The sequence below is a fragment of the Lethenteron reissneri genome, chromosome 39 (genome assembly GCF_015708825.2).
Source record: "Lethenteron reissneri isolate LAM-NWPU_2019-01 chromosome 39, ASM1570882v1, whole genome shotgun sequence".
NCBI classification, from domain to species: Eukaryota; Metazoa; Chordata; class Hyperoartia; order Petromyzontiformes; family Petromyzontidae; genus Lethenteron; species Lethenteron reissneri.
The window spans coordinates 8,898,286-8,919,629 of record NC_083817.1 but is presented as its reverse complement, the minus strand read 5'-3'; the positions used below and the strand labels follow the sequence as shown (position 1 = coordinate 8,919,629).

At 43.0% G+C, this 21,344-nt stretch overlaps 1 protein-coding gene across 3 annotated transcripts in view; it reads left to right on the top strand.

Moving 5' to 3' along the window:
• The first annotated feature begins 492 nt into the window (after nt 1-492).
• LOC133352081 (epidermal growth factor receptor substrate 15-like) overlaps nt 493-21,344 on the top strand; it is an 83,239-nt gene continuing 62,387 nt past the window's right edge. For 2 of the 3 annotated variants that reach the window (XM_061567828.1, XM_061567827.1), the window contains exons 1-4: nt 499-565; nt 11,675-11,716; nt 16,129-16,218; nt 20,518-20,565. In XM_061567828.1, the coding sequence (XP_061423812.1) occupies nt 536-565; nt 11,675-11,716; nt 16,129-16,218; nt 20,518-20,565 (210 nt within the window). In that variant the 5' untranslated portion in view covers nt 499-535. Of the gene's footprint in view, nt 566-11,674; nt 11,717-16,128; nt 16,219-20,517; nt 20,566-21,344 lie in introns of all 3 variants that reach the window. The other variant, XM_061567829.1, reaches the window with a different exon arrangement.

The window sequence follows — 21,344 nt, the reverse complement described above, 5'->3', positions numbered from 1 at the left end:
ATATATATCGCCCTGCTTATGAAGGTTACGTTATACAATTGACATCGTAGTTGTACCTATCCAGACTACGTTATACAATCGGTCTATTCTCACACTGCTTATCTAAACTACATTATATAGCCAGTTTGGCCTTGTATTGCTTATCTAGACTACGTTAAATAGACCATGTCCTTTTACTGCTTATCTAGACTACGTTATATAGACCATGTCCTTCGACTGCTTATCTAGACTACGTTATATAGACCATGTCCTTGTACTGCTTATCTAGACTACGTTATATAGACCATGTCCTTGTACTGCTTATCTAGACTACGATATATAGACCATGTCCTTGCACTGCTTATCATGACTACGTTATATATACCATGTCCTTGCACTGCTTATCTAGACTACGTTATACAGCCAATCCGTCCTCGCGCTGCTTACCTAGACTACGTTATACAGACAGTCTCTCATCGCCATGCTTATCTAGCCTACGTTTTACAATGCACCTATCGCCGCGCGGTGCGTGCCGGGAGGAGCAGGGGGGATAAAGATGGCGACGCGCGGGCTGAGTCTGACTGAGGTGGGATAACGCGCGAACTTCGTAAACTTTGTACCGAATTATAAACAAGATTAACGCATCTAAACTACAACGTTTGCCTCATAAGAATGACTGGACGGAGTATGTGGTTTGCTCTGAGGCCGTGGCGCTGTTGTGTTGTATATTTTTAAAAATATATAATAATAAAATACAAGCGTGCGTTATGTTGCCGGAAGTGTTTGTAGAGTTTAAATTAAAAAATAAGTAGTTTCAATGTTTACGATTATTTTGTCTGGAGTTTAGTGCGAGGCGGGGGTTAATGAGTTTCGGTACAGTGCGTTGTGCGGTGTAATTCATTGTACGCGTCGTTCCAATGGTGGTGGACTTGCCCCTGCCATAGGAATGTAGAATTTCCACTACCCGCTCGGATACGCAGGGGTTAATAAGCGCCGTTCGTCGCTCATTATATTAACTCTAAAAAGGAAAAGTACAAAGCGTACTACGTTCATAAGTCGACGAACTGTTCATTCAATGAATACGAGCGTAAATATCCACAGCGATGCATTGTACACCGATTTAATTAACGCGGCCGTATAATTCGGGATGTCCACGTACAATGGGCATGCACGGTTAGTACAGCACGTAAAAGCATACGATGACAACGTACTCGACGGCGAGCGCATGTCAATTATAAATGCGTGTTCATTGCATAATGCATTCAGCAACAGCCGCTGACCACGATTCGCGTGGTGTGAGGCCTTCATCCAGCAGTGGATTGTTGCACATTGCACGTGATGCACAGTGCCTCAGACATTGTGATCGTGCATTCGATGTATGCGTTGTGGATATGTGGGTCATGGTGTGCGCAACGCGATCCGTGTTGATGTGCGGTGGACAGGAATGCGATCGGAATCTTTAGTTTTTGACTGCAGGAGAGAATCCGATAAGCTTTGAAGCGATTTTTCACAGATGTCCAGTAGGGGCGGGTCACGTTCAAATTGCAATAGTTCTGTATGCAGCAAGGACATTTTTGTGTTCAGTGTAAAATCACCCGTAATGGATGTAGCACATTTTTTTTTGTTAACCCTTTGTGGATATAATTAACGCTACAGCCATAATCACAGCCACACATTGTCTTTAGTTGACTAGTTGATAAACCCAGTGAAACAATAGCAATTCTCTCTGGATAACATTTAATAACACAAATTAGAGCTAAACGTACTTTCGGTAAAGTCACGTCGGTGGCAACCGCACAAACAAAAACATGAACAAGAATGCATCTTATAGTGACTATGTGCAAACAGAAAAGACAGCAAAATATTGCAGAAAAATCACCGTACACCAACGTTTCGACCGCAACACAAGCAATCGTCAGGTGGGACAACCACAGCCTTCAGTTTTGCTTGCTGTAGTTCTATTATTTTTCTACCTACGTGACTTTACCGAATGAACCAAAGAGTATGGATTCCTGCAGTCACGAAAGCTTCAAATCAAGACTAAACGTACTTATACAAACACATGCAGACATGCAAACACACTTACACGCACTTACACTCACAAGTGTGCACATACATGTATACACAAACACATGTACACGCATATAATGACGATAATAATTTGAAGCAGAATGATGAGAGAGGGACAACAGGAAGAGACACACAAGGGAAGAGATTGGTCGAGAGAGGCCAGTGGAAAGAGAGACAAAGAGATAAAAGTGGGTCGACCCAAGACAGACACTGGGAGAGAGGAGAGCTCCCCTCACCCGCCCCCCATTGACCTATGTGACCCCCCCGAGTGTCCTGACCCGAGCATTTGAGAAATGCCGATGTAGATCGTGTATATTATATAATAAGTATGCACACTGAGCTACTCGGTGTGTAAATTGTGACTCAATATGAAACTTCTAATTATGTGTTAGAATTAATAGACAGCCAAAACATGGTACAAATATCTTTGGGTCTTTGATTATAACTATACATCTGAAAGTCGATATATTTTTTTATTTGTTTTCCCAACAATTGCAGCCCAGAGGTTGATTGGTTTTTTTAACTTGTAGTCATAAAGGTCAGTCTAAAGTTCAGCATTTCTTTAAATATTGTTGCGAAATGCAATATTTTGTACATAATCAGTTTTTCACTTCTTGTTGATTGTGATGCAAAAAAAATCATTATGGATGGCATCCTACTGGTTGTTATATTTTTCCTTCAGGTCTCACAAAAGAGATGTTTGTATCTGCATACAGAATGGACAGGACTATGGTTTTTGTTTCATGAATGTTAGCAATTTGTATTGTGGTTATGATTATTTTTTGTAGTTTGGAGCAAAGCGTATATTTATAACATCCCTGCTTTGTACTCATTCTTAGAAATGCTGGAAAACATCGCATGCGATAAGCAATTGGGCAACGAGCCATACAACATGCATTGATAAAGATATAATTATTTTCAAGAACGTGGCTTGTGTTGAAGTTGTCAAAAAAGTGATAAGCATTGGGTTAGTTTTAAGAGCTGTTTTGAATTTGTTATAATGTCAGCAGTAAGTATTTTGGGTATGAGATAAGTATTTGTGTTTGGGGTTAGAGTTGGTATTATTCACCGATGCAGAGATGCGTTTCATTATTGGCTCTAACTGTTAAGCTGTATTTCCTATTACTCGGGCAATAGTAGCGAGCTACATCATCTTAAGCAGTCATGATCTAATCATTACTAGCTAAAGGCCCCTCGAAGCTATCACCGTCTCTAACGGTCTTGGGATACTGCAATCCATATCACGTTCACACACGAGTAAGTTTCGTCACTCCAACTCCTGCGATGGATGTATTCTCAGGTGTATTTGCTCCTTTGGCTGCCACTGTCGTTAGTCCCAACCATGAGCAATCATCCCTTCTGTGGTTGGAAGTACACTGATTGATAGGAAGAGGAACACTTGGGTTTTAGAAAAGCAAGTTAAAGACATTGGCTATTAAGAAAAAATTGACTTGGGCAGGAGAAGATACATAGTAGGTATGCAATTAATTGGTGTGTAAAGTAGATTTTTATGCTCATGACATCTGTAGAATGCCATGTGTGAAGGAATGATATGTTTCTGTTAGATTTGTTTACACTATGATATGTTCTATAAAATGTATACCCAAAATATTATATGGGGTGAAAGCGGGTGGCAGTGGTTAGTCTATTGTTTTATGAACCTGGTGAGCAAAATTTGAATACCTGGCTGTGGCTAATGCCACTAAAGAGTGACATCTTAACTGGTTCTTGGTCCTTCAACCTTCACTCCTGACCTTTCGTAAATTATGATAAAATAAACCTGGTGATCAATATAGCATAAAAAGGCCTTCATTCAACAGATGTCTTTAAATTACTGATTATATGAATTCACGCCATTGTATAATCTACAGATTTATACCATTATTGATTCTACAATGCACCACAAGGCTAATTAAAATAACACTGGAAATCGAATAATGTGCCACATTTATGACAACTCGTGAAAATGTTAGTGGCGTAAATTGTTGCACCCCTAACAGTGATAAAATCATACTTGAAATTATAAGCACATGCTTGGTAAGTTTGCTTGCTGAGATAATGAGATCCGCATCTATTTCAGTTCATGCTTTTATGGACTTGCATTTTCCTCGTAAAAAAAGTTACCACTGCCAAGTGTTTAGGCGACCGTAATGGCCAAGCCTCTTAATTGAGCAAAGATCCAGATTATCCGATTATGTCAATATGGGTTTGGCTGAATTAAGAATCCCCCTTGAGTCCTGTAAGCCGCAGTGAGAGCAGTTATGCTTAAAGCCCTTTCCATAGTGGGTGGCTGTTAAGTGAAGAGCATATTAGAACACATGGCACAGGATTTTTTTTATCCAAAGAAGATGGCTCAAGGAAAGCAAGCGTTTGTTTTTTTCAGATTTGTAGCACATTCTTAAATCTAATAACGAACATTTGTGGCACATAAACTAAGTGAGGGCACTGTGGCATGTCCTAGCGGTAATGCTGCTTTTTGTAGAGGTTCATGGATAAAAATCCAGCGGCAGCCCTGATCAATACTGTGGGTGTATTAACCATGAGTTAGCACCGTCTGCTTTACAATGGGTGTTTTAAGACGGCAACAGTATACCATTGTGTGCTGGAGTCATGGTTAAAATTTGCCTAATTTGAAAAATTACCCACAAATTAGTCATTTGGGCCTATACGTAGGAAGTGTCCCCTCTACTGCCAAACCTTAGAGCTTGGGTAATTGTTCCGCTTTGTGTGGTTTTGTGCCCGAACGCGCAAGATCGACCGAATGGCCCCCTCTCATTTGTAACTTTTGTGATGTTCTGAAACACATTTGGGATTTGCGCAATTCTGGCAGTACAATGGCTATCACGAAGACCCCACGTTTATGCTTTGCAGAACTTTTCTGTCTTGAGTTTATGGCAGAATTGGCTGACAGTTTCTGACAAATCGTGTACAGTGACTGCCAATGATTTGCACGTAGATTGGTTGGACGCCGCAAAGTATGCCGGTGAGTGAATAAGTGGATGAGTAAGTGTGTAGGTGAATGGGTGAGTAAGAGAGTAAGAGGGTGAGTGAGTGGGTGGGTCGGTGAGTTGGTAAGTGAGTGAGTGCTGCATAGATTGCTGGGAACCACAAAACATGGGGGGAAACGGGTGGGGGGCGCATATCTCAATGTCGTCTTGGTGCATGGGGCGATCAGGTCACTGTGTGCCACCCACCAGAGTTGACAACGACAACTGGCATTGGCAGCAACTGGCACCGCGCACGTATTAGCTCTATTAGGACGGTGCATTTTGGTGTAAACACTTGTAGACGGGCATGCACAGCTTGTATTTGATCCTCTGTTGGACTGGAGGCCAGTGCAAGGCTGAGCTGAGCAACACACACGCACAGCCTTGGATACCGAACAGGACAAGTGCTGTAACGGTAAACAGGATATGTCACAGGATGCACCGTGCAGCATGATTTCCATGCACGTGGTGTCCAAGGTTTTTTTTATAAATATCTTTCTGTAAGGAGAAGCCGTGGTCGTGTTTTTATGTCATCTGAAACTGAGGGTTATACCTTCATGTTAAAATGGAAGAGGAGTAGGAATGGCTTTGGTGGACTAAGATTATGTCGGAGACACTGAGCCGGCACTGCCGATGATTTTGAGTTCAGTTTCAGGTTTTGGCCAATTGTGATTAAACCGCGTCCCCAAGTTTAATAAGTTGAAGATCTCATCCCTTTAACCGGTGACTGTACATGTTTTTTTGACTTAATGTAACTCATTCCATCCATGTAAATTAAACATTTTGGTTTGATTGCCATGCTTAGGGGCCAATTTCATGTAAAACAAACTTAGTTCTTAACTGCTAATTCCTCGCTTCAAATCTGGGTTTAAGTCATTGTGGTAAATTCAATTGCCAAGTGTAAAGAGATGGTATTATCCAGTTCACAAATTACTCGAGTGCATAATGTATGCTTTACTTCATTTGGTTTATTCCACCTCTGAAGGTTACTCATTTTGGTTTTCCACAAGACGAACACTATACGGCAGTGTTTTTTTAATTGTAATTGTGGTCAAAAGGCTTGCAACGGAAAGTGGCACTCACGATAGTACAGATAAGAGCTCACGTGCATTTCTTGAATTGAGCAAGGTTAAAGGGACTTTCCAAATCATGGGATCTCCTTTGCCAGTACCACAATATGATAATAGGTTTTTCCCCTTATTTCTGGCAACAAAACAGGTGTTGAGATGTTAAAACACCAAACTGAAACCTTTTACAAGGAGTCATTTCTGCACTAACCACAATGTTTGTGGTCAGAATGCAAACAAAAAACATACTCTGATAATATATGCATCGTCCTTGAAACTGGTTGGTCCACACCAGAGACAGCTTTCTTTTGAACCTCGTGTCAAACGGTGTTAGACCAGAGGATGCCAAAAGGCGTACAACTTTCCAAAGTCAAGTCCGCTGGAGGAAACAATGAGGAAAGGGCAATGTTGTGTTCTGGCAGTAAGGTTAGCTATGGGAGGGGGGGGGGCACCCTTTCGCCTGTATCAAGATGATTAAATGATGACAAAACAAGCTTTATACCCTTTTGGGTGTAAATATGGGTGTTGAGATGTTCAAACATCAAATAGATACTAATTACAGTGCATCACGTCTGCAATAACCACACGTACAAATATGCTTGGATAATGTATGCATTGTCCTTGAAACTGCACCAGAGACGGCCTCTTTTATGGCATTATCCCAACAGTGCTAGACAAAAGGCAAGCAGTACAAGGCCAATGCAAACACTAAGGCATTAATAGTTTTGGTTAAGAAATTATAGCTATGGGACCCTTTTTTCAGTATCAAGATATTGAACGATAAGGTTGTTGAACGTATGTACGTATGTTGAATTTCTTTAACACCGTACTTAGCCAACTGCTAATCGGAACACGTTGTGAATGACAAGAAAAGCTCCGTTTTGTAGAACTAGTTCTGGAAATAGACATAAATATCCAGGTGTAAATTCCTTGAGAACAATGACTGGTCATCATCATCCTCACGATCCATGGGCAAATAGTCCATTGGTGTCGATTGCACATTTCGCAATTATTTTCTATTTTCCTTTGTCTTGTACCAATATGCCCAAGTCGTGTCCCATCTTTCTGGCACCCATCACTTCGTGACTGCTAGTAGCACCAATTTGCGTGACATTTTCCAAGGCAAATCAACCTCTATCGCACGAGGTTGTGCATTGCTCCCGATGAATGGCGACAAGTCTTGGTGTCATGACTTGCTGTCAATAACGCAAACGTAAGAAGTGATGACAACACAAGAAAAATAGAATAGTTGCCGTCGACAACATGTGGTCATCATACGATTAAGTGGTCACTGAGCTCAAGTGTGCACCCTTGTGGAACACGGTGAGGATGATGACGATCATGATGAAAGAAACATACATAATTGCATTATATCCATCAGCAGAGCCTAATTTTTATCTATGGAATCTATGTCATGGTTGTGTTCCCATGTGGTGCATGTAGAGTATATAGTGCCACGTGAAATTACAAATATAATCAGAAGCAAAATATTGATTTAGACTGGAGGAATCCAATGAGCTATAAAGCTCTTTTTCACAGATGTCCAGGAGGGGCGGGTCAGCAAGTTACAACAACAAACAAAAACAATAGGAGTGCAAAATAGAGAAAAGGTCAGCAATTCACAAAAATAAATAATGTATACAAGTACAAGTTGCAAAGGTGGATTAATTCCTACCGATTTGCAGCACCAAGTGCAAGCTTGGGTAAAGCAGCAAAACAGCATCAGTCCCAGAGATCCCACACCTAGACAACACAGTCCATGAATAAAATTGCACATTAAAATTGAACTATAGATACACGGGTAAGGACCAAAGTTGCAAATCACATTGACAAATGTGGTTGTATCCAGCTCTAAATAAGGGCAATCACTAAATAACCTTTTAGCTGTCATTTTCACACACATTCCACATCGATAAATAGCATACATTGCAATCGTGCAGTGCTTTGATCAAACACGTGGTAAATCTGTATCTATGTAGTGAGTCTAACTGAGTTGCAGAAGTTGTCTTGGGAGCAACACTATTTATTACACCAACTCAACACAACATAACGTAACCTCCACTTGGGTGTTGAACGCCCATCTTAACCACGCTACGGCAGAACTAGACACGGTTTCGCTATCCCGGTCCGGACCACGAGCTGGGTCCTGGACCGCGTGGCTCGAGGCTTCTTCAACCCGACGTGGCTCTTCTTCACCAACAACCCGAAGAACCCCGAGCTCCTCACGGCCCCCCCCCCCCCCCCCCCCCTTATATCGGCCTGGGCTGGGGCTGGCTCTGCCCCTCGCCCCGCCCACCTTCTAGATCTCTCGAGCTCTTTCCCGAAGGCTCCCGAGAGCTCCTCTATACCACATGACTGCCAAGCGGCCCCCGTCCACCGGTGGCCCCCCTCCAATATCTTCCGGTCACGTGTCGGCAGGTCAAGCAGCGTATCATGCCCCAACGTAACCCTGGCTTGCTTACACTCCCTCACTCCCTCACCGGGAGCCCGCACCGCACACTGTACGTGGTGCCTCCGCGCTGACCAGCGCTCACCCAAGCCCCGCTAGGGCTGGTACTACGCCCAGTAACTGGGCTGCACATAATGAGAACGTTTTATCCGCCGTGGCTTCGCAAGCCCAGCACCACACAGTGACATTCACGGTCACTACAAATATATAGCCAATGAGCAAATCACCCGGAACCGTGCCTGATCCTGTCAGATCGTAGAAGCTCAGTGGGGTTCAGTCTGCTTGTTTTGGGTGGCCACGATGCATGCCAGGCTGTCAACGGATAGTGGGTGATCCAACAACTTCCTGGATTTTCCCTGAAGGTGTTTGGCACAGTTTCAAGCGAAACGTATTATGGAATTGCTCGGTTTGGGTTTGAGAATTGCTCTACAGCTTTCCAGTGAGCTTAAACAGTAATGGTTGGCATACAATTCGCTTGTACATGCGACAATTTAATTTGTTGGTTTATGTCGGGTGATATCGGGTCTTATGACACGTTTGGCCAGCCTAAACATCTATTGTGAATAATAAAACTGCCTGGGAACACCTACACGTTAATAAAATCCGTTGTTGCAATGCACGTCTATGCTCATACGTCTTCACCAATCTGCGCTGACCAGCGTGGTGAAGTACGGTCAAATCCCACGACACACGCGGTCAGAAGTCGGAAGAGGTCAGAAGTTTATTGCCCGAGTTAAAGACCCTGGAGCTACACAGCTCGCTTTCCCGGGCCTGTCACCCCGGCAGACAACTGCATTGGATTGACAGAAAAGGCTGTAACTGTGCATTTATTCTTTAAATAAATAAATCCGACATTTACAATGCTCTATATTCAGCAAAATTCTGAAACAGAAGCGCCGACGGCACTGAGAAAAACGAAACTTACTTAAATGAAGCCGAAGAGAAAATATTTTTTTTTAGTCTGCCGATCTTAAAAGCACCGATTGTCACGGCTGAGCGGACTTCAGTCGACAGAGACTGCTCCAAGCCACAGGGCTTGCCGATGGACAGCTCCGGTCTGCTCTCCTAAACCGAGCAGATCTCACAGCAGGTCCATAGCAGATGAGCGTAGGTGTCGTGATGGTATACGTGGGCGGATGGCATTGCTCAGGTAGGTTGGTTAACCGATTGTCTTTGTACTCTTTGGTTTTTTCGGTAAAGTCACATAGGGAAAAATTTGAATAAATAGAATGAAACAGAATGAAAACAACTAAAATAAAATTAAATCAAATCACGACGTTTCGGGCGCAACACAAGCGTCCTTCTTCAGGTGTTGCACCCGAAACGTCGTGATTTGTTTAAAATTTTGTTGTTATTTTCATTCTATTTTATTTTATTTATTTTATTTTTTCCTACGTGACTTTACCGACAAAACCAAAGAGTATGAATTCTTGCAGTCACGGAAACTTCAAATCTACGATTGTCTTTGCTATGAAAGCGAGCACTGTTGCCTTGTACTGGATGGACTCTCTTATGCACTGTTAACCAGTGCAGCAGAGGCTATATTTGAACATAAAAGTTGCCGTAATACTGATCCCAATACGTTTTATGTTACCTCCATCCATTAACTTCACTCATTGTAAATTCCCATCCATTACAATCTAGTAACTGTTTTACTCATCGTCATATTTCTGTATGATTGTTTTCTGCTTCGTATGAAATCGTTAGTTGCAACGAGCATCTTTAATTACTGTATTGCATCTTGCACTTATGTTTACGATAGCTTGTTTGTCCGCGTTATCTCTCCTTTTGACTTGTGGTAGTCTTGACCAGGTCGCCAGCTTTGTAAAGCAACCCATGTAGGCTCAAGTTCTGACCTGATAGGATTAATGTATCTGACTGTTGTCTAACAACCACCCTCATGTACAGTGCAAAAGAAGTACAACATACATACATACACCTCTTAGCATAAACCATCACGCAAACTCCGGTCATCCTCCAGCGGCTTTTGGCTAGCCATTGATAAAAAACGGTCACCGCATCGCGCGCATTCAGATGCGCTTCTGCGGCCATCTGAAACGCTCTTCCTTCCAATATTAGGAAACCGCTGGAGCTATGCACTTTTCAAGTTAGATTGAAAACTCATTTATTTAGAACTGCTATTTGTGGTTAGTTTGTTGTCCTTCCCCGCACCTTTGTTTAGCACGGTCGGCTACGTACGGCGCGAAAGAAGTTCAACATACATGCGTGCATAAATGTCTGCATTATGTTTTTTGTTATTTTATTTAAACTCCTAATTGTACTGGGCTGGCTTTTTCCCACTGGTATTTCCCTGGAAGCGGTCCTCTGTGGCGGGTGGTGTATGTTTACTCTAAGGCGTTAGTGACTCTGTGGTTGAGCATATTCCAACCTCTTTACAAGTTATCACAGGTTCCATGTAAAACCGCGGCATGCGACGTGATTGGTGAACGTTCAAATTCGTGAGACTTTTTTTTTTGCCAGGAAAGAAACCTTTTGAGAGAACAAGTCTTTTTGGCTAGGTTGAAATCGGTTTAAATTAAAACAACAGTGTGCGGTACGTTAGAGGCCGAGATGCTGAGTATATTTCAGATCCCAATATTCGAGTGGTTTTTACACTCGAGGTTGGTCTCAAAAGTTTTTAAATGGTTTTGGCATGTTCTTCTGAAACACTTGCAATCTGAAGTTAGCTCATAATTGATTCATAATTTTTTTAGCCAATGGCCTTTGCAGTTTAATTTTGATTTGGAAACGCTCTAGGATGCTATGCATGAAGGGCGTTATAAAAGCACATTTTGTGTTGTTGCAGGATTGTTGTTGTCTTCACAGTTTTTTGTTGTTGTTGTTCTTGCTTCACCCATCACTCTTGCACACTGTCAAGAATGTCCAGGATACCGAGCGACCGTTGAGAGGTTTCGAGTCTACTTAATTACCACTTGGTCCTGAACATTTCGCTTGAAAATATTCGCAAGTGTGTGTGTTTTTTTACGAGACAGATTATTTGAATTGATGCTGGCAGAAGGATGCATTATTGAGAGACTTGTTTTGAGTCCCGGATAACTGTTCTGTCGCTGCCAAAGTTGGATTATTTTCAATGGTGTGTGGTGTTTGTGTGTCTTTTACAGCTATCCAGTGGAAATCCTATATATGAAAAATACTATCGACTGGTAAGTAGCTTTACACATCCCGCATCACATCATCATGATCCTAATTGTCAACATCACATAATGATCATAACCGTTGTCATGATTATCACCATTATCATCATTCTTGTTATTCTGGTTATAATTTTCAACATCATCATTGCCATCATCCTCATAATTGTTAATATCAGCACTGTCATCACCAACACCACCAACTTGATATATCGCAATGGCTGGCAATAGCTTGGTGAGTTTTACTTTTGTCGATCAGCTTCCTCCGTCTGTGGTTACTGCACCCAGCGAACTGCATTTTGGCTTCAAACGTTATGTTCAAAACGGCACTTTCAAAATAACTAACCACTCACAGTAGCTCAGAGGTCCGAATGTTGGGCTGTCACCACTGAGATCTTTGAGCAACATACCCCGAAAGCTGTTCTGAAGTCTCTCAGTAATTTTTATCTGAACTGGTTCTCATTAAATAAGCCTCAAACCGTGTGTCGGATACCTTGGTTCACGGAGCATAGGTAATTCGTTACGAATGTACAAAAAGCATCACCGTCACCATCAGTTGTGATCAATCTGCTGCTGGATGAAGGCCTCCCCATGCTTTCCAACCCTTATCTGCTTCTGTAATATTAACAAAGACAAAGATTCCCCATATAGCCCGAACAGACTGTTGGGTCAAGTGCTGTTAGCAAGTACCTTTGAAGGCCGGCACAGCACACGAGGTGGTGAGTGGCCAGCACCACGTCCGGTCAGCTTTGTCTTTCTCATGGCACTGTTTACACATCACACCACTGGATTCATAGCACAGCGCACTAAACGCTACACTGCCGCTCCCCTGTGATTAGCATGGTTGGTTACGTATGGTGCGAACGATGTTCAACATACATATTAACGATCCACCTAACACACCTGCACACCAGGTGATCTCATCGCTGGGTAGACATCCACTGAGGGGCACTCACTCTGTTGGCTGCCACCCCATCGTTATTCTCGACCGCTAGCCCATCATCCGTTCTGGTGACGTTGACTTGTCCTGCCCAATCCCACTCACCTCTATTTACTGTCAAAAGTATGTCATTCATCTGTGAGGTCTGTTCTCTGATCCATGTGTTCCTCTCTCTGTCTCGAAGTGTAATGCTAAGAATGCACCTCCCCTTGCTTCTTTGTTATTTTTTTCAACTTTCGTTCCGTGTATTAGATAAGAGCTATTTTTTTGTGGCTCTTCCTGCAACTAATCCTACAATCTCAAGTTACAGCATGTTTGCTTCTTCACGTGCCCTCTTTTCAACCACCAGACAAGCTAGGAAAACCGGTTACGTCTGCCCGGGTCGCACGACTAACATCTTGTTGGTCGTACAGGTCGCATTTGAACCGCGTCAGTCCAGTTTGCGGTGTGACTTGGCGTCAAGCTTTTGTAATTCTCAAGCTGTTTTTGTGGATTTTTGTAACGAATCAAACCCTGTTAAATACGGCCTATGAAAGGAAAAACACTTCAGCAAGTGATGTTTCTCTTATTTCTCCTGTCTGTGGGAAAATCGGGGTCCGATTTACGACGGCGTTTCCAGGAAGTATTGTCATAAAATCGGGGACCAGCCTGTACTTTGTTCTTCCTCTATAACTAGAGTTTTATTTGTTGACATACAGTTTATTGTACAGACTGACAAAAATTTTACCCACCACCATCACCATCATTATCGTCATTAACAAAAAAAAACTTTATAGCCGACCTGCTCCTATTGGACATCTGTGAAAAAGAGCTTTATAGCTCATCGGATTCCTCCAGTATAAATAAAGATTTTGATTCTGAAATAAATAACTAAAGGCGGTTTGTTGGAAGTACAGGTATGGCGCAAATTTACTTATCTAAGAAAAGACCAATGTGCTCATGTCTCGGGAACAAATGCAGTGGCAACCAAAGGTAGGAACGCGCTCAAGGTGATGATCACTTTGGGAGATGGAGCATTGAAATCAGTTATTGCGCAGCTGATACGTGGAACGTTATGTTGCAGGACCCTGTGATTTTAGAAACGTGCGTTTAGATTATTTGGCTATTATAAATTCCATGTGATAAGCCACTTTGTTGAGCTATCATTTGTGGCCAGGTCGCTTCTGAAAAAGAAGCTAATAACTCAGTGGGTTTTTACTTGGTAAAATAAAACAGAGTTTAATTTTATATATTTTTTGGTGACTTGCTTACCTTTACTATATACTATTCTTCTATCGTAGTTTTGTTTTGTTGTAATTTTATGACCTGCCCCGACTGGATATCTGTGAAAAAGAGCTTGATAGCTTATCAGATTCCACCAGTATAAATAAAGATTCACATTCTGAAATTGTGATAGCTTCATCTTGCAGTGGCTTGATCGTGGAAGATCATAATGTTGATGATGGTTACCAGTAAAGTAACTTTTGGACCACCCTGTAAATGCAAAAGTGCAAACCCCAAAAAGAAACAGCTTTTTAGTTAATTGTTCCTTTAAACAGAAAAATCTTGTGGAAATTGTATTGAGCTTTGACATTTATTTTTTACTTTGGCCAATATATATTCACAATAACAAACCGTCAAATTAATTATTAACGTGACTTTAAAATAGCAAAAATGTATAATTGGTGGCTTTTTCTGGCAATGTTCCTTCTTTACAGAGGAGAGAGAGAGGGGGAAAGGAGATTGACTTATTGTTGGAGCTTGTACTGCTGGGAATTTGACAAATGGGAAATTTTAAGCAATCTGTCAACTGTTTTTAATTGACACAAGTAGTTTAAGAATAACAACTTAATTCTACGTTTTTATATCTTGTCATTCATGAAAATTTGACCTCAAAACACCCCTAAAATGTTGTAACGCGCACTGATTTTCACAAACAGGCGCGGGAAACCAAGTTGGGAAGGCAGCCAGAACTGGCACCAACACTTGCCCAAGCTCTGTTGGTCCTCTATGTGGGTGTTTGGCCAATTTACTAGAAGGTTTTGAGACCATCAACTCGCCACCCTTGAGAACCCGGTTTAATCGCGGGCAGCTGACCGGATTCGAACCTAGGGTTACAGCGGTGCCAGCTCGGTGCTCTGCGACCTCCTGAGCCACTCGGCTACCTCTAACCTCCTATATTTCTTGCACAAAAATAATCACGGCTATGGGGTTATACAGGTAGGAACAACAGGTTCCACACTGCCCACCAGGGATTATTTGTCTGTCGTGCATATGGGGAGGGGAGGGTGGGGGTGGGAGGGAGGGAGGGAGGGAGGGGTGGGGCGTAGTGGGGAGGGAGGGGCTGGGTGGGGTGGGTCTGGGTTGGGAGGGGCTGGTCACCCCGTGGTGCACGTAGGTGGCCAGGACTACGCCTGGCCACCTTTGTCTTCCCAGCGCTGAAGTTTTATACACCGTACCAGGTACTCATTTGAGGCCGAGTTGACCTAGGGGAGGCCCAGGACTGGTTTAGATAATCGTCACTGGTGTTGGCCTTGAGCGGGAATCGAACATGGGTCACCGGATTTGAGGTGCAGTGCACTAACCACAACGGTGACTACACTATCGCTCCCCACACCACCACCTCATACACTGTAGGCGGAAGTGGTAGCAGCACTAGCCCCAACAGTCTAAGGCTATATACAGAGGATCTTTGGATTTGTTTTTACGTATGTATATGTGTGTTTGTGACTGGACAATGTTGCTTCATCAGTGAACCTTTAAAAAATATGATAGGTTAATAATTGTTGTTAATAATTATATGTCTGTGTGTATGTATGTGTGGTGTGTGTGTATGTGGGAAGCATTTGTGTTGTGAATGCACTGTGCTATTATTAACACGGCGAGCGGAGTTCACAGTTCAAATCATTGGCGAGTGATCTCAGACCTGGTCCTCCCATATGTCGTCTCTTTCTTAAATGAGTAGCTCTTGCAGTGTGTAAACATCAGCATTGGGGAGACAAAGGCAGCGGCGGGTGGTGCTAGCCACGCCACCACCTCGTGCGTCACGCCGACCTTAATACCGAGCAGCACCTGTTCCAACAGTCGCTGTGTTGTTATAAAGGGTATATGTGTATGGGGGTGTATTTGTATGTATGTGTTGCACAGTGGGGGAGCACAGGTGGTGCATCTGCTAGTTAACTCAGTCCATCAACCTATAGCACCTGGGTCTTTCCAGTGACCCCCTGACCAGGGAGCCTTCCACACTTCACGTGGCCTCAGCGCGTGCACCTAGCCTGGTAAAAGTGATGTGGTTACATCACCGTCACTTAGTGGGGAATGTCGGTTGTTGTTCTCGGCGTGTGTATCTTGTTTGCGTTCGCGCGTGTGTATGATGGGCAAACTTTGGCCACCTTGGTTGCTGGAGCGATGTTTAATTGGGTCCAAACTCTGTCAACCGTTATGCTAAGCATGTGCATTGCTCGGACTGCGCTCAGAGGGCTGTATCTCACTTTTCTCATTTCAGGTGGACCCAGGCAACACGGGTCAGGTGGGCGCCGCACAAGCAGTGGTCTTTTTAAAGAAGTCTGGATTGCCCGACCTGACGCTAGGCAAGGTAAAACGACAACACACCTGAGCCTCTGTACGTACTTACGTACGTTGAACTTCTAAAAGTGTGTTGTTCGGAAAATTGGAAGGAACCGGAAAGAGAGCAAGACCTAACAGAGAAATGGCTTGACGACGACACAGAAAGATGTGCGCTACTTGAGCATATTGGCAAAAGACAGAGGGAAAGTGGAAAGAAATGACAAAATGTGCAGTGGATACCTACGGGATATCTGCCCATGGATCGTGATGATGATGAAGTTCTTTCGCACCGTACGTAGCCAACCGCGCTAATTGGAGGTGCGACACCGTGCTCTGGAAGTGTGCCGCAAATCGTTTTGGGGGGTTTTTCTTCCTTCCGTATTATTGCCTAGAAGGGTGAGTTGTATAATCGCTGAAACGAGCACGGCGAGAGGGACGCATGCGGGGAAATTCGCTGAGAGATGGAGAGATCAACGTGGCGAATCGGAGAACATGCGCAAGGTTAAAAGACACAAACTTTGGACCGCTTAAGAGAAACAGTGGTCTTTGGCAGGGCGTTTCCACTAGGAGGGGTGACGGACGAGTGGTGGTCAAAGTGGTGGGGGGGATGCACTCAAGAGAATGTCCTCAGTGGAGATGGAGCTATGGAATCACTTGGTGTGCAGTTGCAGCGTGGATCGTTACATCGCTGTACATGGAGAGATTGCGACAACTTGATGAGGCATTCATAAGTGGATTGATCATGGCTGATGATGATGGGAAGTCAAGATTCACCTCTTTTATAATTCAATTCTTCTTCGCAATTTAGGGTGGATATTGAATTCAAGAATTTATTCTTTTTTTATGTCGTCATGAATTTAGTGGACTCTAGTGACTGGAGGGGTTATGTGAACCAATTACAATGTATGTGAATTGAGGATAATCAATTCGTATATGCACAGGTTTTATGCACTTATTGCTTAGTTAGTACCGTATTTTACCGCATATAACCCGCATACGCATATACCCCGCAAAAATAGCGTTTTGTGTAAAACAAATTTCAGATAGCCCTTGCACCTCCATATACCCCGCATGCATTCATATCTTTAACGTCGTTACCGCAGCTTAATTCTATCATATTAATACGAAGCTTACATTTGTAATACATTCCACTATCAATTGTTAACATTAAAATCATAACGTGCACAAAGAAAACAAACTAACCGGAAACGAGTGAACTTAAAACAGTAAATAAGTAACAAAAGTAAATATCCAATAAATAAGTAATACATAACTAGTAGATAAGTAAATACAGTTTTATCACTGGTAGAATGCGCACTGCACAGACAATAGCGGCACTACGGTAACGCCGTTGCCTCGCCCCCAACTCCCCCACCCCCCACCTCTCTCTCCCCCCAGCTCTCCTCGTCGCCGCTAAACAAAGTGCGCCCACTTCAAACATTGTCGTTTCATTGTACAAACAATTCGAATCATTGAAAACGTGATAACATGTGCAATTTTAGTGTGAGTGGTTTATTCAGCAGTGCTTTAGTCAAAGGTAAGTGTTGCATAGTGGATAGTCCTACTATGAAACAATTAAACGAGTTATGAAATGTCACACGTATAAAATATTTTTGGAATAGCCCGCACTTCCATATACCCCACAGGGCCTTGTTTTGCTTGTACGGTAATCAATATTAAATGATCAATTAATCAATGCTATACCCATAATTATACAATTCAAGTGTTAATTCATTTAATTGTATCAATGTAACAAAGAATGAGGCTAGAACATTTCAACCAGGGCCAATATTTTTGTAGATTGCTTTGTGACATGACACCAGGACAGCCTTTCTGAAACCACTGGGACTGTCCTGGCTAATGTAGAATATGTGGCAGCTTTAGTCTCGCCACTCAAGAGGCATTTGTGCAAAACCTGGAGTCTCTTAACTTCTGGCCCCATAAATACCTGTGCACATAGCCGAGCATTCTCTACGAACATTCCTAACATTGCTGAAATTGAAATTCTTGCTGTATTTCTCAGTGAACATTCATTATGGTCAGAGTGAGTGGTGGCTTAAACATTGCTTTGTTTTAGCAACACAAATATATAGGGGTTGCTTAGCAGCTTTGAGGGTGCAAACTTTTTCAGAAACTTTGAGGCGCTAGGTTTTAATCTGGGATTCAGCGGCCCGTGATGAGAGCAGATTCGAAAGTGGAGCGAGTTGATGGGCTGGCTGGGTTCCCAAACTACTCTGTGAAAAGTACGACGTTAAATTTGGTGTTTCATTTCATTTACCTTGTCTCAAGCCCTGGAGACTAAAATGACATTCATTCTTAATTGTCCTGTGGAGTGGCGCTATGGTTAGCACACTGCGCTCCTCTGAGTTCAATTCCTGGCCAAGGCTAGCATGAATGGCGAATGATATCCAAACCAGTCCTGGGTACCGCTTTCACAAAACTGCACTGGCCAGCATGGTAAAGTATGATCCAACAACCTCAATGACTCATAAGGTGTGTGAAGACTTTAATCCAACAGTGGATTGACATTGAAGAACAATATTTACAGGAAAATGAAACATTCTTGTCCATTATCACATAAGAGAGCCTTCTGAAGTGATGTCATCTTCCGGAGTGTTGTTACTTCAACACAGCAATGGGTATACCAAATTTACAATTCGAATCCATATCAGAATAAATACGGTATCCTATTCAGCAATAGTAGACCTATAGCAAGCGAGAGAGAGAGCAAGCGAGAGAGCTCTTAATAGGAATAAGGAAAGGGCAAAGCTGGAAGTTTCCTGTTCTCAACACACAGTACCAATGTTCACGATCGTAATATACAACCCCATGATGTCGACCCCCAAAGGGTTCAAATTGGTGAGACCCCGACCGAAAAAACCTTGAGAAACCCCAGGGGACTCGGGCAGAAACCCAAAAAATTGAGAGAGAAACCCCAAGAGATTGAGAGGGAAATAGAAAAAACTCTGGCACAGAAATATTTAACTCTCACGCAGGCAAGGGCAAGTCTACTTTTGGAGAAATGAGGGGTGGGGGAGTGGTTTACTAAGTAAGTTTTCTTTGCAACATTAGGGGCTGAACCACTTAGCGACTTCCCCCCCACCCCCCATAGTAAATTAAATTATAGTATAGTCCCTACCTAACCATAGATAATTGTTATCAGTTTCCTAGTTGTTCTGTCATAGAACCAATGTGAGTAAAGTCGAAACCTTTAGGAGCTGACCTACATGTAAAACGTAAACCATTGGCAGCAGCTGCCCGTCTACTGCAGTAAATGGGTCTAAGTGTAGTATTTACGAGAGGTAAACAACAATAAACATGTGAGAATCCCTAGCAAGGCCGTGGGACACTCAACACTGTGAAAAATCCGTGAGTTTCAAGGGTATTCCTCGAGTCTTTTAGAGTATTTGGTTGCTATAAATTTCCATGCGATAAGCCACTTCGTTGAGCTATCATTTGTGGCCAGGTCGCTTCTAAAAAAGAGCTATATAGCTCAGTGGGCCTTACCTGATAAAATAAAATAAATAGTAGTTGAATAGAGTTCCCATGTTTGAGAACTCTAATTCAATTCCCTACTGCATAAATGCCTCCCCGTGACGTGTTGATTGTGGGGTATTGTTCGACCATACTTCACCACTACTCTGCTAAGCACGGGTTGGTGAAGAGGAGCCCGGGACCAGTTGGGATATCACTCGCCACTGATGTTGGCCCTGGCCGGGAATCAAATTCGTTTAGTTACTTTTAGAGTAAAGTACAGTGCACCATTTACTACACGACCAACCCCGCTACCCATCAGTGCCAAGAGCACAAGTGAAATATAATTGAGGATAAAAGCAACAAAAATGTCGAAAAATCTGCCATAGTTGACTGTGCAACACTTTCACAGATTCTATCGGAGTGATTACAACTGAATTACTTGTATGTGAAGGGAGAAACTTCAGATGACACTTTTTTGCTATCTCTCAAGATCTTATGTAAATATGTTTTCCCAAGCCAGAGAGAAAAAAAACCTAGAACAGCATTGAGTGGCTTGAATGTTGTTTGCTGTGCTGGTTATGATTATAGCAAACAATGGCTGCCAATAAATATTTTGGCATTCTAATCACTGGGTTTCATTTTGGCACTGCCGAAAGGAATGCGTGCGGTTGTAAATAACAAAAACAAATATTAAACAAAAGTAACAAAAATCTTCTGGGCGGTAGCGCTTACAGTAGTTTGCTCATTTATTTGGACAAAGTAAAGTTTCTGTGTTAGGTTCGTGGTCGTGGTTCTGTGGTTGTGACTTTCCGCTGAATGTGCGTTTGTGTTTTTTTTCTCTCGCTCAAAGATTTGGGAAGTCGCCGACCCGGAGGGCAAAGGCTACCTTGAGAAACAGGTTTGGTGGCGCTGTCTTGAAACATTCATTGATTCATCGCATTGTAAACCATCATCATCCATCGCCAATCCACTGCTGGTTGAAGGCCTCTCCAAACCCCCTTCGCGATCCTCCACGATCCTGCGTTGTGATAATCCAACAGACCATCTGCACACGAGCGAACCGATTTCATCGCTCCGTCTCTCCTGGTGGAGGTTTACTCACGACGCGTTCTATTCCTTGGGCTGCCACTCCGTCACTATTATTCCTGACCAGCGACTATCGTCCCCATTCAGCCGTGACATGTCCTGCCCTAGCCTACGTGCTTAACCCTTTTTCCGTTTCCGAGACGACTGCGAGTTGCAGGGTGAGTCCCGTTCACCGCTGAATACCGGAACGCGCAAGCGGCTCTGCGTTAATATTATGTAGAGAGGCGTAGCGGCGTTATTTTGAAAGACATTGTACTCGCCACAGAGAACCACTCTCTGCGATAGCTGGCGCCAAACTGTGCCGCACTCCCTCCCGCATGGCCTCGTGGAAGCCTCGATACTGATGAAGTTATTATATTTGCGTTTTTTGCTGTTTCGTTTTAATGACGGAAACGTTATCGGAACGGAATCGGAAGAAAAACTGATGACGTACACGTGTGTCATCGGAACGGGAAAGGGTTGACAGCTTCAAAGCCGTCTTTAACTTCCGTACGTTCTATGATTCCATGCGTCCCTCTTTCCGTCCCTCGATGTCATCACACGCCTGCATATCCTCCAAGCTTCTTTCCTCGCCTTTTATGCCACCCATTG